A 16,345-nucleotide genomic window follows, 5' to 3' on the forward strand; every position below is an offset into this window, starting at 1 on the left:
AGAACAAATGCTGGATTTGTGGATCTCATCCTCTGCTCCAAAGGGGTAGCTGTGTTAGTCTGGATCTGTAAAAGCAGCAAAGAGTCCTTTGGCACCTTATAGACTAACAGACGTATAGGAGCATAAGAACACTTCAAACCTCCCTGGACACACAATAGCAGATTTAAAGGTAACCATCCTGCAGCAAAAAAAAACTTCAGGACCAGACTTCAAAGAGAAACTGCTGAGCTTCAGTTCATCTGCAAATTTGACACCATCAGCTCAGGATTAAACAAAGACTGTGAATGGCTAGCCAACTACAAAAGCAGTTTCTCCTCCCTTGGTGTTCACACCTCAACTGCTAGAAGAGGGCCTCATCCTCCCCCGATTGAACTAACCTTGTTATCTCTAGCCTTACTCACTCTTGCTTGCATATTTATACCTGCCCCTGGAAATTTCCACTACATGCATCCGAAGATGTGGGTATTCACCCATGAAAGCTCATGCTCCTATATGTCTGTTAGTCTATAAGGTGCCACAGGACTCTTTGCTGCATCCTCTGCTCCGTATCTCAAAACATGAAGTTCAAAGAATGCAGAATATAAGATTATACCTGCAATTCCTGCCACTTTATTTTACTCTGCACCACAACACTTCCCCATCCCCATAAAGGTATAAGATTGAGGAATTAAATAAAATACTAAAGATTTTAAAAGGTAGATGGAAGAACAGTTTAAGCAGTGAATGGACCTTATTCTACAAGATGGTTAGTGCTTCCTGTTGTAGTAGGAAGAGGGCCTGAAATATAAGCCCTCGTATCAAAGGCCTGAGCTAAAGTAATGGTTAAAACTTGCTAATATAAAGCAAAGTTAAGTTGTGAGCAAGAGGCAGCCCCTGCTCACAGAATCTGGCAAGAACATGGCTGATATTGCAAAAAACACACATTCCTAAGTAGTGCTAGGCATAAAAATATATAAGCAAACATTCCAGAAAGATGGTACCAAATAGGGTTGCCAACTTTTTACTCACACAAAAGCGAACACCCTTGCCCCACCCCTCCTCTGAGGTCCTGCCCCCTGCTCATTCCACCCCCCCCCCGCCCGTCGCTCACTCTCCCCACCCTCACTCACTCATTTTCACTGGACTGGCTCAGGAGATTGGGTTGCGGGAGGGGGTGAGGGCTCCAGCTGGGGGTGTGGGCTGCAGGGTGGGGCTGGGGATGAGGGCTGCAGGGTGTAGGAGGGTGCTCCAAGCTGGGACTGAGGTTCGGGGGGGGGGGGAAATCAGGGCTGGGGCAGGTGCGGGAGGGGTCAGGGGTGCAGGCTCCGGGCGGTGCTTATCTCAAGCAGCTCCTAGAAACAGCGGCATATCCTCCCTCCAGCTCCTACGAGGAGGCATGGCTAGGTGGCTCTGCGCACTGCCCCGTCCGTAGGCACTGCACCCACAGCTCCCATTGGCCGCAGTTCCCAGCCAATGGGAGCTTCAGAGCCGGCATTTGGGGCAGGTACAGCATGTGGAATCAGGCCCCCGTATCCTGAATATTGCTATAGCCTGGACACTACAGGCCCATATAACTTGCCGCCCCTGATAACTTTGTAGTACGCAAGGAAGAAACCTTTTTCTATCATATGCACTTTGAACACAAAATGATAAATATTGCCCTGTGTCTTTTGCCCTATGATCTTGCTGCTTTATATCATTTCAGCATGACTTTATTGCCATACTATTTTGGTATTCTGGGAGCTGGCAGGTGTTCCAGTCGAAAACTGTACACCTGGCAACCCTAGTACCAGAACACCTCGATACCAAACACATTCCCCAAAGATAACAGGAACACATCCTAAAGATAAGGTCAGGATGATAGCATGATGGATAGAGATGTTTTGATCGAAGCAACATGTATACGGTAATAGGTGGCACCCAAATCCGTCAGGGGTAATACATAACTTATTTGTATCTGTGTATAAAAATTTATCTCAGAGGAAGTGTCTTTGGCTGGCCTAGGGGATAATGGAAAGTCCCGCCATTAACTCAGCTAGTCCATTGCAACAGGCATACATGTGTTAGTGTACCTGTAACCATTGATCCAGGACATTAGGACCGTGCTTCAGTAACAATAAACCTGACCAAGTGTCTTTGCTATGACCTGAGTCTGTGGATCTATTGGGCAATTTAAATTGGAGCCTTCTATACGGGCTATCTGGCCAGGGACAGCACAGCACGCAGAAAGAACACACACACGCAGCCAAACATCTGACCACACCTGTAAGATGCAGCTCACCAGATTCATAAATGATCTGGAAAAAAGGGTGAACAGTGAGGTGGCTAAATTTCAGATGATACAAAAATACTCAAGATAGTTAAGTCCAAAGCAGACTACAAAGAGTTACAAAGGGAATCTCACTAAACTGGGTGACTGGACATCAAAATGGAAGATGAACTATATGTTGATAAGTGCAAAATAATGCATATTGGAAAGCATAATCCCAACTATACATACAAAATTACAGGGTTTAAATAAGCAGTTACTACTCAGGAAAGAGCTTGGAATCATCGTGGATAGTTCTCTGAAATCATCCACTCAATGTGAAGCAGCAGTCAAAAAAGCTAACAGAGTGTTAGGAACAATTAGGAAAGGAATAGACAATAAAACAGAAAATATCATAATGCTACTATATATATCGAGCGTATGCCCACACCTTGAATACTGCATGCAGTTCTGGTCACCCCATCTCAAAAAAAGATATATTAGAAGTGGAAAAGGTACAGAGAAGAGCAACAAAAATGATTAGGGATATGCAAGGAGTGCTTAAAAGACTGGGACTGTCCATCTGAGAAAAAGAAACAACTAAGGGGGGATATGACAGAGGTCTATAAAATTATGAATAGTGTGGAGAAAGTGAATAAGGAAGTGTTATTTACCCCTTCATATAACACAAGAACCAGGAGTCACCCAATGAAATTAATGGGCAGCAGGTTTAAAACAAAAAAAAAGGAAGAATTTCTTCATCCAATGCAGTCAATCTGAGGAACTCATTGCCATGGGATACAGCGAAGGCCAAAATTATAAATAGCTTCCAAAAAAAAGCATTAGATAAGTTCATGGAGAATAAGACTGTCAATGGCTATTAGCCAAGATGACCAGGGACACAACCCCATGCTCCAAGTGTCCTTAAACCTCCAACTGCCAGAAGCTTGGAGTGGACAGGGGATGGATCATTTGAAATTGCCCTGTTCTATTCATTCCCTCTGATGCATCTGGCACTGGCCACTGTCAGAAGACAGGATACAGGGCTAGACGGATCACTGCTCTGACCCAGTATGGACATTATGTATGGAGAGAAGAGAGAGAAAAATCTTGGATCATATGATAGGCTGGCAGTGCTATTCTGCATAGATCCTGCTGGGATGCCAAGGGATGCCTTTGATTCACTACTGCAAACAGATTATGAACTCTGTACCTAATATAAGGGAGCAGTTGCCTAGAAATAAGGTCTAAGTTGCAGAGTAATCAAAAAAGAACACTAGGAGTAGTCAAGCTGTTGGTGGGCTTAGGATGGAATTTGTGCTATGCTGTTGTTAGTTTCTTTGTCAATAAAAATCCAACTGTATGATGGGGATGAACTTTGACCCTATGAAAACTATATAATCTTTGATTTGGAGGAGGCTGCGAAAGCCACCTGCTCACAAATGTATCTGCAATATATCAGTATTGTCAGATTTGAATTTACATGCAAATAAGATCTTTCTGTTGGACTGCAACTGTCTGCACTGTGTTCCTTTTAAATATAAGCACAATATAGCATTTTCCTTTAAAAGGTAGGTAGCATCGAGAGACAGAGTGGTTATCTATTTTATACTCTACAGGTTTGTAAAACCCATTTTGCTAACAACAAAATGTATATTGGTGATTGAACAAGGTTTGGTATGAAAGCCGTTGCAAAAATAAATGTAGGAGACAAAATTAGATACGTTAAAGGAAGACTTGAAACCTTACCTTTCTTTCTGTAATATCATAAACTTTGTTTGTTTTTGTTGAAACTCTGTACTTCTGTTTGGGCACCTAAAAAGGAATACACTTACCAATGAGACCAGGATAATAACTTCAGATCAATCTTTTGTTTTAAACCACATGTTAAAAATTACAGTTACAAATTAGGTGACTGGAATATATAAGCCAATGGGACTACCTGCAAAAGTAACATTACTCATGTGTAACTGTTGTATGGAGAGCTGCAGGAGGCCTCTGTGCTAGCTGTGAGTCCCCCACTCTAATTCCACATTGGTGAGGCTCCTATGAAGCTGTCCTACAAGTTATGCCCTCTGACTACCACAGAGATGGCTCCACGGAGCAGATAAAATAGTAGCCCAAGTAAATCTCTGCGGGGCCAGGGGAAGGACCATGTAAGAGATTTCCTCCCTTCTAACACATAAACCCGACCCAGTAGAGAGCTCTTTGCTGAGTGTTAGAAAGGGGGACAATAGTGCTAAAGGTATTTGACACTCCGCATCATGTGCAACCACACACAGAGCATCCTCCACTCTGTATGAAGGTACTGGATGACACAATCTGGTCATCTGTCATCACTATTTAATTGAAGTATTTCAAACATGTAACAGAAATTGCATCCCCCAAAACCCCCACAAAATAGACTTTCTTGTATGTTATAAAGCATGAGTTGGAGCTAATGATTAGATGCAGTGTCCCAATCTATGAAATTAGCAATATCCTTTAACATTTGACCTAGAAAATCTTATGCTAAATAGTGCTTTTATCCCATGGAAATAAGAGTCTTAGAAACATGTAAGACATAGATCTTTCACTTTAGTTTAAGGAGAACACAGATTATTTTGTTTTCCTGACTATATTTGCCATACTGGAATTACTAAATTGATACTATTGTCATTAGACTTCAATTGTACAACAGAGGCTAGTCCTATTTTGTATTATGATGTGACATTAATAGAGAGATTAAACTCCAGAAACAAGTAGATCTAGTTGTCAGAGTACAAATACCAGTACCATGGAAATTTACTTACTTAAAGTGTCAAATTTAGGGATTTAGAGCATTAATGTTACTTTTTAAATCTAGGAAGTGTTATTTCCTACTTGTAATATAAAAGCATTAAACAGATTTAACTAGTTACCTACTATACTGCAGCTAGCATTACAACACAGTTTATGTAACTGTACTTCACACTCTGAAATCTCATTTATGCTTCCTGAGGGCCTATGCAGATAGATCTATACCTCTGTGATCACTCTGAGTCCCCCAGTATAACACCACAGTTGTAAGGCTCCTATGAAGCCATCCTATCCAGACAAGTGACAAAGAGTTCTAAAATGTATCCATGGGGAAATATGGTCTTTAAACATTATAAGCCTCTTTTCCCCTGGAGATATGCGCTTTCACTGAAAAGAAAACACTAGGATGGGAAATAAACTTTTCCTGTTGCACAGCTGGAGTCATGAATCCATAATGTTTAACCCATATTATTCTTTGTCAGTTTACAAAGATGCAAAGGATTCAGTCATGCAGTAGTGATAGCCAAATAAGCAAATTAAATCTTTCCCCTTAATTAAGAGAGATTTTAGGGGGGAGCAACAGGACCTTCACCTGGGAGTAACACAGAATGTTTCCTGCTCAGATGATTAGAATGACAAAGAGAGAATGGAAAAGATAAAGAAAGGCTCAAGAGCTCTTAACATCAAAATATTAATTAAAAAGGAACTTACATTTTCTAGCCCATTTCGACATAAGGGATAGCCACAGAGTTTGATGATAAAACGCTCCTCCACAGCATCCTTATAGTGAGATGGGGTAATAAAACTTCCCTAAAATCATTAGAAAATAGTTCAACAGACTTACTTTAAAAGCATTAACTGTATCATAACTCTCAAAACTCAGAAGTACATGAATGCTTAAGTTTGTTCATAAAAAAAATTAGTAAACCCACTACTATTTAAAAAGCAGAAGTTAAAAGATTAAAAATGGTAATGGGGTAAGCACACATAGTAAGATGTGAGCAAGTGTATAGACAGTACTATTATCAACATCTAAATTTTTACTTAGATAACTTTGTGATAAAGTTATTTCCGCAGTTTCCCTCTCTGTCAGTAAATGGCTAATATTTCCACTGTGTATATAGCTTAATTGACACTTTTTACCTGGTATACATTATAAATCTAGTGACACTTTTCATGCTTTTACATTTATATTATTGTTTAAGTGATGAATACTTAGTAAAATAACTGTGCTTATGGCCTTGGGCACAATTTAAAGAAAAGGTACACCCAAAATATGTATGTTTTTGGTAAATCTGTCCAGCTAAATATTTTTCAAGAGTACCCAAGCCATGGTACATACCTTGCCAAAAATTTTCAGCACCAAGTAGAAGAGAACTTGTTTTATAGAAGCTGAACTCAGAGTCAACTGCAAAAATGTTTGCCCAGATCTACTTAACATATACATGAGATAAAATATAATAGCGCATTTGTCAGGTATCTTCACAAGAGTGTTTCAGTTTAACACTTTTATGCTAATGCCTGCAACATAATATATTTCCCATGGACCAGATTCTACATCCCTTACATCATGCTGACTAATACTATCTGTGACCTGGATCATATCATATCATATATCATATATATATGGATTCAGAGCAGGCCCTCTGCACATGGCTCTCTCTCTTACTGTGTGCAGAGGAAGCTCAGCCACATATTAAATTCTGCAGGGCCAACTGGGAGTAGCCAGAAAAGATATACAACCTGGAGCTGTATTATCTTTTCTGCAGAGCCTCACCTAGGGAAACCACAACACGGGTAGTCCTTGAATTGCTCTAGTGAAGCTGTGGTGCCAGGGAAGTCATATGGGGCAAAGGGTGATATCATGGGGCCTCTCTCTAAAGCCCCTTCCCACAGAGGAGATGATCTGATCCTAACTTTTTACACCACACTCATCAATCTGGAATCCATGAGCCACTAAAGGCAGTGGAACTACTCACCTAAGCAATACTCATCATAAGTAAGGCTGGCAAAACCAGGCCTTTAAAAACAAAACAAGACATATATATTTTCACAGTGGAAATATTAAAAGCAAGAACAGAGGAGGGTACATTAGCACTGAAAGAGAAACTGGATGATTGAATGGTTATTACCCACACAAATTTGTTACAAGAATTAAAAAGAACTTTAAGAACGTAAGAATGGCAATACTGGGTCAGACCAAAGGTCCATGTAGCTCAGCATCCTGTCTTTCGATAGGTGTTTCAAAAGGAATGAACAGAACAGGTAACCATCAAGTGATCCACCCCGTCGCCCATTCCCAGCTTCTGGCAAACAGAGGCTAGGGACACGAATTAGTATAAGAACTTGCAAAAGAAACACGTACACAATTCACAAGGAACTCTTCTGTAATATCTTCCTCCAATAGCTGTTCAACAACACGCAGAGCTTTTTTCTCATATTCAAACTTCTTTCTAATAGCAGCCTCAAGTGCTGCCCTCCTACAACAGAGTAAATATTGAATTACATAGACAGCACTTTACCATACACAATTCTCTCAAACATATCTTTTGTCTCTCTCCTATACAAAGTATAGCATTTTAATGCTCTGGTATGCATTTTGCTACGATGACCTCACACAGCAATGTATTCCACTTAGACTAGAATTTTGTGGCAACCAGGAACCATTAAGTGAGTTTTCCAAACCTGGTTTGGCATTCCGCCCCCCAAGTTCTTGGAGAAGTATCCAGGCCTTCTCCCACAGGCAGTCTGAACAATCTTTATTGGAGAAAACAGTTCATTTGGGAAGTAAATACATCATTGCAACAGGATTAATATGTAACTCTGAACCAGTGCCCAAGTAAAAGGCAAAAGATTTAGTAAATGAAGCACAACATCCAGAAGTCAGGACTGTAAGAAAAGCAGCATGTAAATGTTTTCCCACATGTACTCTGGTTAATGGGTGACATTTTTCTTTTAATAGCAAAAACCTTCATGCCCTTAGGTAGAAGAGTTGGCTGGACAAGAAGATTGGGACTGGGATAAAGAGCCTAGGAAGGTAATGAAAAGAACTCAGAGACAGGTTGGAAGGAACAGGGGCAGAAGGATACATGCCCACCACAGCATACCCCCCTCTAGAGACTGGAATGGAACCCAAGATTCCCAAGTCTCACCATTCCTCTGCTGTCAGCAAATATCTGTGAAGCTCAATGGCACAGCATGCATCTCATCTCCCTCTAGTGTCTGAACCATGTTGAGGATGACAACATACTGCTCCTACCAATTATTCCATTAGCTCAAGAGGCAGAAGTCTGTGCTATACATCTAAAGATTACAACCAGCCATGACAGAGTTCTGTTTTGTTTTTAATAATTTCAATGGATAATATGAATGTGTATTTTTAAGCACCTTTTTCTTGATTTTTACAGATTTAAATTTTCACAGTTGCACAAAATGATGATGATTAACATTTTTTTCTATTTTTATCTATTTCAATGTTCACAAGTGTGGGAAATTATGGAGATCAGACAAGAGGGGGAGTAAGACAATAATTATTTAATGACAGCAGATGCTGAGATTCAAAAAGTTAAAAACTTTATAACCATTAAAACACAGACAGTATATTTTGACATGTGATGTTGACAAAGTGAATATCCTTAAAGCAAACTCAAATAAGCTCTCAAGCACCATTTTTCTTACTTTGCCTATCTGTAAATTTCAATCATAAGCAATTGAAATATTTTTTTTGCTGGTTTGCATGTGTACGGTGAAATCAATGTTTACCAACAAAAATTCAAGTCGAGTTATAACTTTGCTGCTGGAAGTTCCACATGATGGAACTTGTTTTTTTCAGTTTGCTTTCTTTAAAAAACCTAGGAAACACATAAAAAACTAAATTAAAAGAATGTTAAGATTGAAAAGTCAAGCTCTCAAAAGTTAAGAAATGCCAGAACTGAGGTTGTGTACAAAACCTAATCATGTGTTCCTCACTTTCTGGGTGACTAACTTGAGACCTGGGGATCTGATCTGCATAAGCACTGAGCAGTCACAGCTACAACTGAAGTCAATGTAAGCTGTGCTTTGAACATATATGGTACTATATAATGCTAAGTACTCTAAAAATGCCCTAGGAATCTCAAAATGGGCAACTCAAAATTCATGGATACTTTCGTCCTTAATACCTCTGTGCCTCATTTTCCCATCTGCAAAATGGAGATGATGATACCTCCTCTGAGCTGAAGGGTGTTGTGAAAATAAATTGTTTGTGAAACATTCAGAGACTTCAGTGATGAGCACCATATAAAAGCCCATGAGGAAGTAAGAATTCTGTAATCAGAGCAAGATTTGAATAGCGTGCAGTAAATAATACCTGAGACCACACACCAAACACTGAGGAGAAAACAAAATATTTAATGGGGTTTCGCATTACGTGAGCACTGTCCAGTCTGTGCACTGAATAAGGCAGGGGTCCTGTTGAAAAAAATAGCAAGTAATTGTGCAATTAAAGACTGTAATCATACACACAAAGAGGTCAAATTAAGATTGCAGACAGCTCTAATACTGGCATTTCCTAACTTCTGAATGCTTGACTATGCAACATTTGGCACTCTTAAGTTTGTGAATGTAATTAATTGTTACCTTAGGATAAGGTAGGCATATGATAACTCAAGACAAATCTGCGGGGTTGCTTAAAACATCTTACAGTGCTGAATAGCAGACAAACTTGCTAAATATTATTAGAATAGTAGGTATCTCCTATACATAGTTATTGAAGTTTCTGAAAAAGCACAAAGACATTCTATAAAGAAGAGAGAACTCTAAAGTAAACAATTGCTATTACTGTATAACATTAGTTAGATATCATACCTTTGTGCTACATCTTCATTTTTCAAAATACTTGATTGTTTATTTCCTAGTAATAAAATAATATATAAATCAATGTACCTTTTAACTTTCAAAATAACAAAACATCCATTTGTGGCTCATACGTTTCCATACATAAATGGCCTCAAGGAAGACATATTTGCACACAAGCCAAACCATAAGCAACTGCTTGGAAACCTGTGCTTCTGGGGGGGATCTAAATGGATAGCTGCAGCAGTTTTTAACTAAATCTCAGCAGCAAGACCAAATAATAAGTTGGCACAGTATCTAATGGTGAACTACAGGACAGGGAGGAATAAATCATTTTAGTCCTGTACATCGTCCAAAAAAACAAGTTAAGGGGACACTATCAACTGGGAATGGTGGTGTCACATTTCTGCCTGAAGATTTTGTGCCAACTGTATTTCCTAGGGATTCTTCCGTAACATTTCCCACCATTGTAATTCCAGTGGTGACAACAACTGTGGAAATGCTAATGTAGACAAGGCACTGGCTGCCACTGTTTTTTCTGCCCCCTGATGTTGGCTGAATCTGCTCTGAACAGGTGAAATAATATGACCCCCGACTCTGCAACAAGCGCCACATGCACAGACACCTACACCTATGTGGAACACTGCTGACTTTAACAGGAGTTTGACCTACACTAGCTTCTCTTCCCTAACCCATTGCTAACACAAGTGACAGAAGGTGTAGGAAATTTCAGATAAATTCTTAGTGTAGATGCAACCTAAGTTTCCTGTAACTAAAAAAAGTTTTAGAACCAAGCCCCCCAAAAGACCCAACCCGCCTCCAATATCTTTCTGCCTCCCCAGCTTGTCTTCTTGGTGCAGCTGACAGCACTTGACACAAAGCAATTTCACTGTTTCCCTTGTAGTCAGTCACTCCCTTTTGAAAAGAAACTTCTATACAGAAAGAGGAGCAGAAAAGAATTATGTAAAAAAGGGGAGATTTTTGTTTTTGTTTTTTTAACACTTAACACTTTTTCAAACATGCCATTTAAATGGTACTTGATCAGAAAATAGGCTTGTGTCAAACAACTTAGGTTGACACCATCCTTAACGGTGCTGCACAATGGGGTCCTCACATGGAAGCAAGTAAAAGTAAAAGCTGCAGCCAACAAGCCACATCCCTAAAGGAGCAACACATGTGGCTCTTGTGGATGCTGGTGCATGTGGCTTAATGCCAAGTGCCTTACATCAACATTGTCCAACGTCCCCTCTTCCCTGGGATGCAGACACCCCTCTTTTGCTAAGCTTCGCCAACAATGAGACATGGAAATTTCCACCATGGCCCATGACTAGTGCCCTACCAAATTTACAGTCCATTATGGTCAATTTTATGGTCATAGGATTTTTAAAAATGGAAATTTCATGATTTCAGATGTTTAAATCTGAAATGTCACAGTGTTATAACTGTACGGGCCCTGACTCAAAAGGGGATTGTTGGGGGTTGCAAGGTTATTGCAGGGTGGTCGTGGTATTGCCACCCTTACTTCTGCGCAGCTGGCGGCAGCACTGCCTTCAGAATTGGGCTGCTGGCCAGAAGCCCAGCTCTGAAGGCAGTGCTGCCACCAGCAGCGGTGCAGAAGCAAGGCTGGCATGGTATGGCACTGCCAGTCTTACTTCAGTGCTGCTGCATGCAGAGCTGGGCCCTGGGTCAGCAGCTGCCGCTCTCTGGCTGCCCAGCTCTGAAGGCAGTGCAGAGGTAAGGGTGGCAAGTACCGCAACCCCCAGTTTGAGAAAGGCCGGTCTCCCCTGTGAAATCTGTATAGTATAGGGTAAAAGCACACACACAAGACCAGATTTCACAGTCCATGACACGTTTTTCACAGATGTGAATTTGGTAGTGCCCTACCCATGATATAGTTACAGGATAATACCATGGCCAGGGCACACCACACCACCAGGTGGGGATGGCCATGCCTCAGGGCTGGGGCCGGGGCCAGAGCCAGCCACAGAGCCCCCCAGGGCTGGGGCCAGAGCCAGCCACAGAGCCCCCCCAGGGCTGGGGCTAGTACTCTGGGAGCCCTAAGCTGGAATATTTTGCCCCCCTCAACACATACTAATAATGGGTGGCCCTTGAGCTGCTTGAGGCCCTAAGCAATTGCTTAATCTGTTTATGCCAACCACTAACACCCCCCCTCCCCCGCGAGCACGGATTGGGTCAGTCCCCTGCGCTGAGACGGGCAGGGGTGGGGAGGACGAGGCCACGAGGCCGGGAAGCGGGGGGAGGAGCTGTGTTGTACTAATCCTACCTGCGCGTCTCCGGCTGGATCTCGCCTTCACACCGACCCGCAGCTGCTCCGCCGCCGCCATCATCATCGCCCGCCCCGCCTGACCTCTCACCCGCCGCGGCGCCGGGGGAGGCGGAGCCTGAGACGGGGCCCACGGGGCTCGATCCGGAGCGGCCCCTGCGGACGCACGTTAGGTAGGAGGCAGGCGCCGCGCAGTCCTTGCCGCGCCGCCGGGGGAGAAGGACGCGTCACGCTGCCGGGGGGAGCGGCTGCTGCTGCTGCGGGCTTCAGCCCCCTGGCGGAGGGGCCCTTATTCCTCTCCGGGCACGTTCTCTTCATGGCGGGTACCGGGGCTGCCCCCCGAGCCGAGCCGAGCCTCACTGGGGCAGCTCCCCTAGAGCCGGTTCAGAGGGGCCGGATGAGGAGACCCCCCTAACGACCCGCCCGCCTCCGTTGTTGGAGGACTGGAGCTCGCAGGCCCGTTTACAGCCTCTGCCTCTGGCTGTAGGATTTTGCTGTGAGCGACCCACACGGTCTCCCTCCCTCTTTCTCTTCCTTCAGTGCGATGCCCCCGCAGCAGTGGCCCCTGGCGGGGACGGCGATCTGCTTATTGATTTGCTTTAAGAGACACCAGTTTTATTTAGGCCGAGGGGTATTGAGCAGTGTCTGATGTGACTCAGTGCATGGGTTATAATCCCACCTACTGTGCTGAACCTTGTCTAAGAAGATCCCATACAGCCCATCTTCCCCAGACCCAAAGTGTGGCTAGTGACGATGCGGATGCTTCAGTGTCCCAAAGTGTATGGAGGTTGCCAGGTGCTTTAATCCTTTTTAGGCACTTACTACTGTGTGGAATAAATTCCCTTACTGAGTCGCATTTTTCATTGGTGTTCGGATCCTTTAAGTAACCCCCAAACTCCAGTGTGTTTGGAGTTATCCATTTGGAGAGTGGGGGGAAAAGTTAAATAACTCAAATAGCTTTCAATTTAAAGTTCAGAACAGAGCCTATACTAGACCTCTGTGTATTGGAAATACAGGGGATGTGCGGGGCGTGAAGGCTAAAACCATAAGGTGCCATAGCTGGTAATTAGCAACAGTGGTCAATGATGGGATATTAAAAGTTACTACAGAGAACTTTTTCCAGAAGGTCTGGCTAGAGAATCTTGCCCGCATGCTCGGGGTTCAGCTGATCGCCATATTTGTGGTCGGGAAGGAATTTTCCTCCAGGGTAGATTGGCAGAGGCCCTGGAGGTTTTTCGCCTTCCTCCGCAGCATGGGGCAGGGGTCGCTTGCTGGAGGATTCTCAGCGATTTGGAGTCTTTAAATCATGATTTAGGGACTTCAACAGCTGAGTCAAGGGAGAGAATTCTTCCGGGAGTGGGTGGGTCAGCTTTTGTGGCCCGCATCATGCGGGAGGTCAGACTAGATGATCATAATGGTCCCTTCTGACCTTAGAGTCTATGAGTCTATAACTAGATTTAAAAAAGAATGAAATAAATTCATGGAGGACAGGTCCATCAATGGCTGTTAAACAAGATGGTCAGGGATACAATCCCATGCTCTGGGTGTGTCTAGTCTCTGACTGCTGTGGGAGTGGATGACAGGGAATGAATAATTGCCCCGTTCTGCTCATTTCCTCTTAAGCACCTGGCATTGGTCACTGTTGGAAGACAGGATAGTGGGTTAGATGGACCATTGATCTGACCCAGTATGACTGTTCTTATGGAGAGCATGTGTGTCAAGTCTGAAATGGGTGAAAAATAAAATGTTATAAATGAGTGAAGGGAGTTTGTCAAGTATAGCTAATATGTAATTTTTCATAATGACTTAGGGACCTGTCCAGCTCTCACTGAAGTCAGGGAAAAGAATAAGATGTCACTGACAACTGGATTAATCACTTAGGCCCCAATCCTGCAATGAGCCCTGAGTCAGTACACCACTACAGCAGCACAGAGCTCAGTGCATGATTTGGGCCTTATTGATGTTGTCAAGTTACTTTGGGCCCCAAATAGAGACTATACATTTGTTTTAAAACATATTAAAATAGTTCTGGGGGAATGTCACCATTGCTCTTGCAGTGTTGTGAACCCAAACACAACAGCACATGCTAGTGCAATGCAGGGATTGGCCTGGAGTATCCAGGAATGAAAGATTAAGCTTTAATTAAAGATTGTGGTGTGATGAGACCTCCAGGAATACGTCCAACCAAAATTGGCAACCGTAACGCTGAAACAGTTTTTATAGGGGGCGGGTGCCAAGAGCCATTGAACCAAACTAAACTCTGTATATAAGGGAAACTGCTTCAAGACAGGGGGTGTGGCAGCACTCCCAGTTCCAGCACTTATGGGGCAATGAGAACTGCAAAGTGAAACTGACAAGTCTAGGTTCAGTGTTGGAACACAGTGAAATAAAATGCGATAGACTAATTTACTTTTCACTATATTGATAGTCTATTTACATTTATTCTTGTAGTAATCTAAATCCAAGTTTGGATGCTTTTAATACAATTCGACTTAATGCTGTTCATTTTATGGACCAAATTAATGTATGATAGTTATTTAAATATATCCTGTGAGATAGGTGAGGCCAAGATTTGAAATGGAATGCATGAGGACAGTATATAAAAATGTGTGTACAATTGTGCACCTGTGTATGTTGCATAAATATCAAGATTACATGTTTCAGATAGGTATTTAGGCACTAAACTCGCAATTTGCATGCAGAATCACTGGATGTGTGTATAGACACAGTGCTTGCAGGCCCAAATGTAGGCATAACAAATCCTCAGGCTTTTTTTTTTTTTAATATTAAATAAAAATGTGAGATTTACAAGTGTCCAGTAGGCATTAGGCGGCGATCCTGATTATATAGAGATTTAAGCATGTGCTTAATTTTATGCATGTGAGTAGTCTTATTGCCTTCAATGGGAACGATTTGAGACCGTCTCCCTCTACAGGTGAAAGGCTAGCATAGTGTCTAGCCCATTGTGTCGGTCAGGCTCTCTTAAAATTCATTAGTAGGTTTAAAAATACCAACACCTAAATGACAAGATATACTTCTGGATTAAATTTAGCAGTGACGGAGCTTTGATTTAATAAAAATGTCTAGACAGTAAAAAGAAACAAACAATATCCTACATTCCAATCATAGAGCAAATAAACTATATATACTATATATGATGATTACTTTCTTCAACAGCAAATCATTTATCCCCAATTGCAACATTGAAGTTTTAGGGTGCCACAACTGCCTTGCAAAATCTTATTCCTCAAAAACTGATTCTATAACTATGATATTCTGAATCTGTAACCTATACAACCTATTGATTGTGTCACATCACATCTATTTCATTTTTGTTCCACAAAGACAGTAAAGGAATTTTGATCCTTATGCAATGGACTTTCTGTTAATAGTTGGACAATTCCTCTCTCTAGGTACAGTATGCATGCTCTTTCTTGTCTCCTATAAATAAGCAATAGCAGTGGCTGCATGCACAGGAGGTGGTGGAATGAAAGAACACCATGCATTTCTGAACTCTTATCTCTTCTCTTTTCCTTCGTGTTCTTTTATTCAGCCTCCTTAACGTCTCCCAACAATGACTAATCTTTCTCATTTCTCCATCTGTTAGCTGTTTTACCAGTCGGGACTTGCTAAAATGTGATAATTTTTATCTTAAATCCAGTATAATAGTGAATATAATGTTATAACAATATGTGACTCAGTACTGTACTCTAACTTATGACAGAGCTTTTCAGTGTCATAGGAACAAAGTCAGGATATGATGGCAACTGAGGAACTTCAAGCCATTATACAAAGATGCGTAAGTAACTTCCTTTTTTAAAAAGGATAGTAAAAGTTATAGAAACTGGCATTGCCTACATCTGCGTGTACTATATTTAAATAAAAAAGCAGGGGAGCTTTTGATAGCGCTTTTCATGACCATGCAGGTTTAGTTTCCATTGCCTGCTCCCTGGTTCTTGTCCTAGGACTGCTACTAGCATCTGACCCTTGTCTCTTGGACGATAGGCAGGAGCATGTAGAAGAAAATGTACCTCTCCAAAAGACTTGGTGTAATCTCAGGTTAGGGAAAGTGAGAGACTGGCATGTGTTCTGTAGTAATTACTAGTATCTGTTTTACTCCTTGAGAAATTGTGCGCCACTGCGGTGCAGCAGAAAAATGCCACCCCTCCCGCAGATTCTCTTTGCCTCCTTGCAGAAAATGGTTTCTGTTGGGAAGCCAAGAG

At 42.0% G+C, this 16,345-nt stretch overlaps 2 protein-coding genes across 8 annotated transcripts in view; one reads left to right on the forward strand and one right to left on the reverse strand.

Moving 5' to 3' along the window:
* RPAP2 (RNA polymerase II associated protein 2) overlaps positions 1-12,194 on the reverse strand; it is a 71,345-nt gene extending 59,151 nt beyond the window's left edge. For all 3 annotated transcript variants that reach the window (XM_054036904.1, XM_054036903.1, XM_054036902.1), the window contains exons 1-5: positions 12,123-12,194; positions 9,851-9,896; positions 7,371-7,485; positions 5,717-5,815; positions 3,977-4,042 (exon numbers count right to left, since the gene is read on the reverse strand). In XM_054036904.1, the coding sequence (XP_053892879.1) occupies positions 3,977-4,042; positions 5,717-5,815; positions 7,371-7,485; positions 9,851-9,896; positions 12,123-12,189 (393 nt within the window). In that variant the 5' untranslated portion in view covers positions 12,190-12,194. The remainder of the gene's footprint in view (positions 1-3,976; positions 4,043-5,716; positions 5,816-7,370; positions 7,486-9,850; positions 9,897-12,122) is intronic.
* A 15-nt stretch (positions 12,195-12,209) lies between these two features.
* The window catches only part of GLMN (glomulin, FKBP associated protein), a 38,198-nt gene continuing 34,062 nt past the window's right edge, over positions 12,210-16,345 (forward strand). The window contains exons 1-2 of one of the 5 annotated variants that reach the window (XM_054036905.1): positions 12,210-12,295; positions 15,847-15,921. In XM_054036905.1, the coding sequence (XP_053892880.1) occupies positions 15,880-15,921 (42 nt within the window). In that variant the 5' untranslated portion in view covers positions 12,210-12,295; positions 15,847-15,879. Of the gene's footprint in view, positions 12,296-12,337; positions 15,922-16,345 lie in introns of those variants that run through there. The other 4 variants (XM_054036909.1, XM_054036907.1, XM_054036908.1 and 1 more) reach the window with 4 other exon arrangements.

The sequence above is a fragment of the Malaclemys terrapin genome, chromosome 8, assembly GCF_027887155.1.
Source record: "Malaclemys terrapin pileata isolate rMalTer1 chromosome 8, rMalTer1.hap1, whole genome shotgun sequence".
NCBI lineage: Eukaryota > Metazoa > Chordata > Testudines > Emydidae > Malaclemys > Malaclemys terrapin.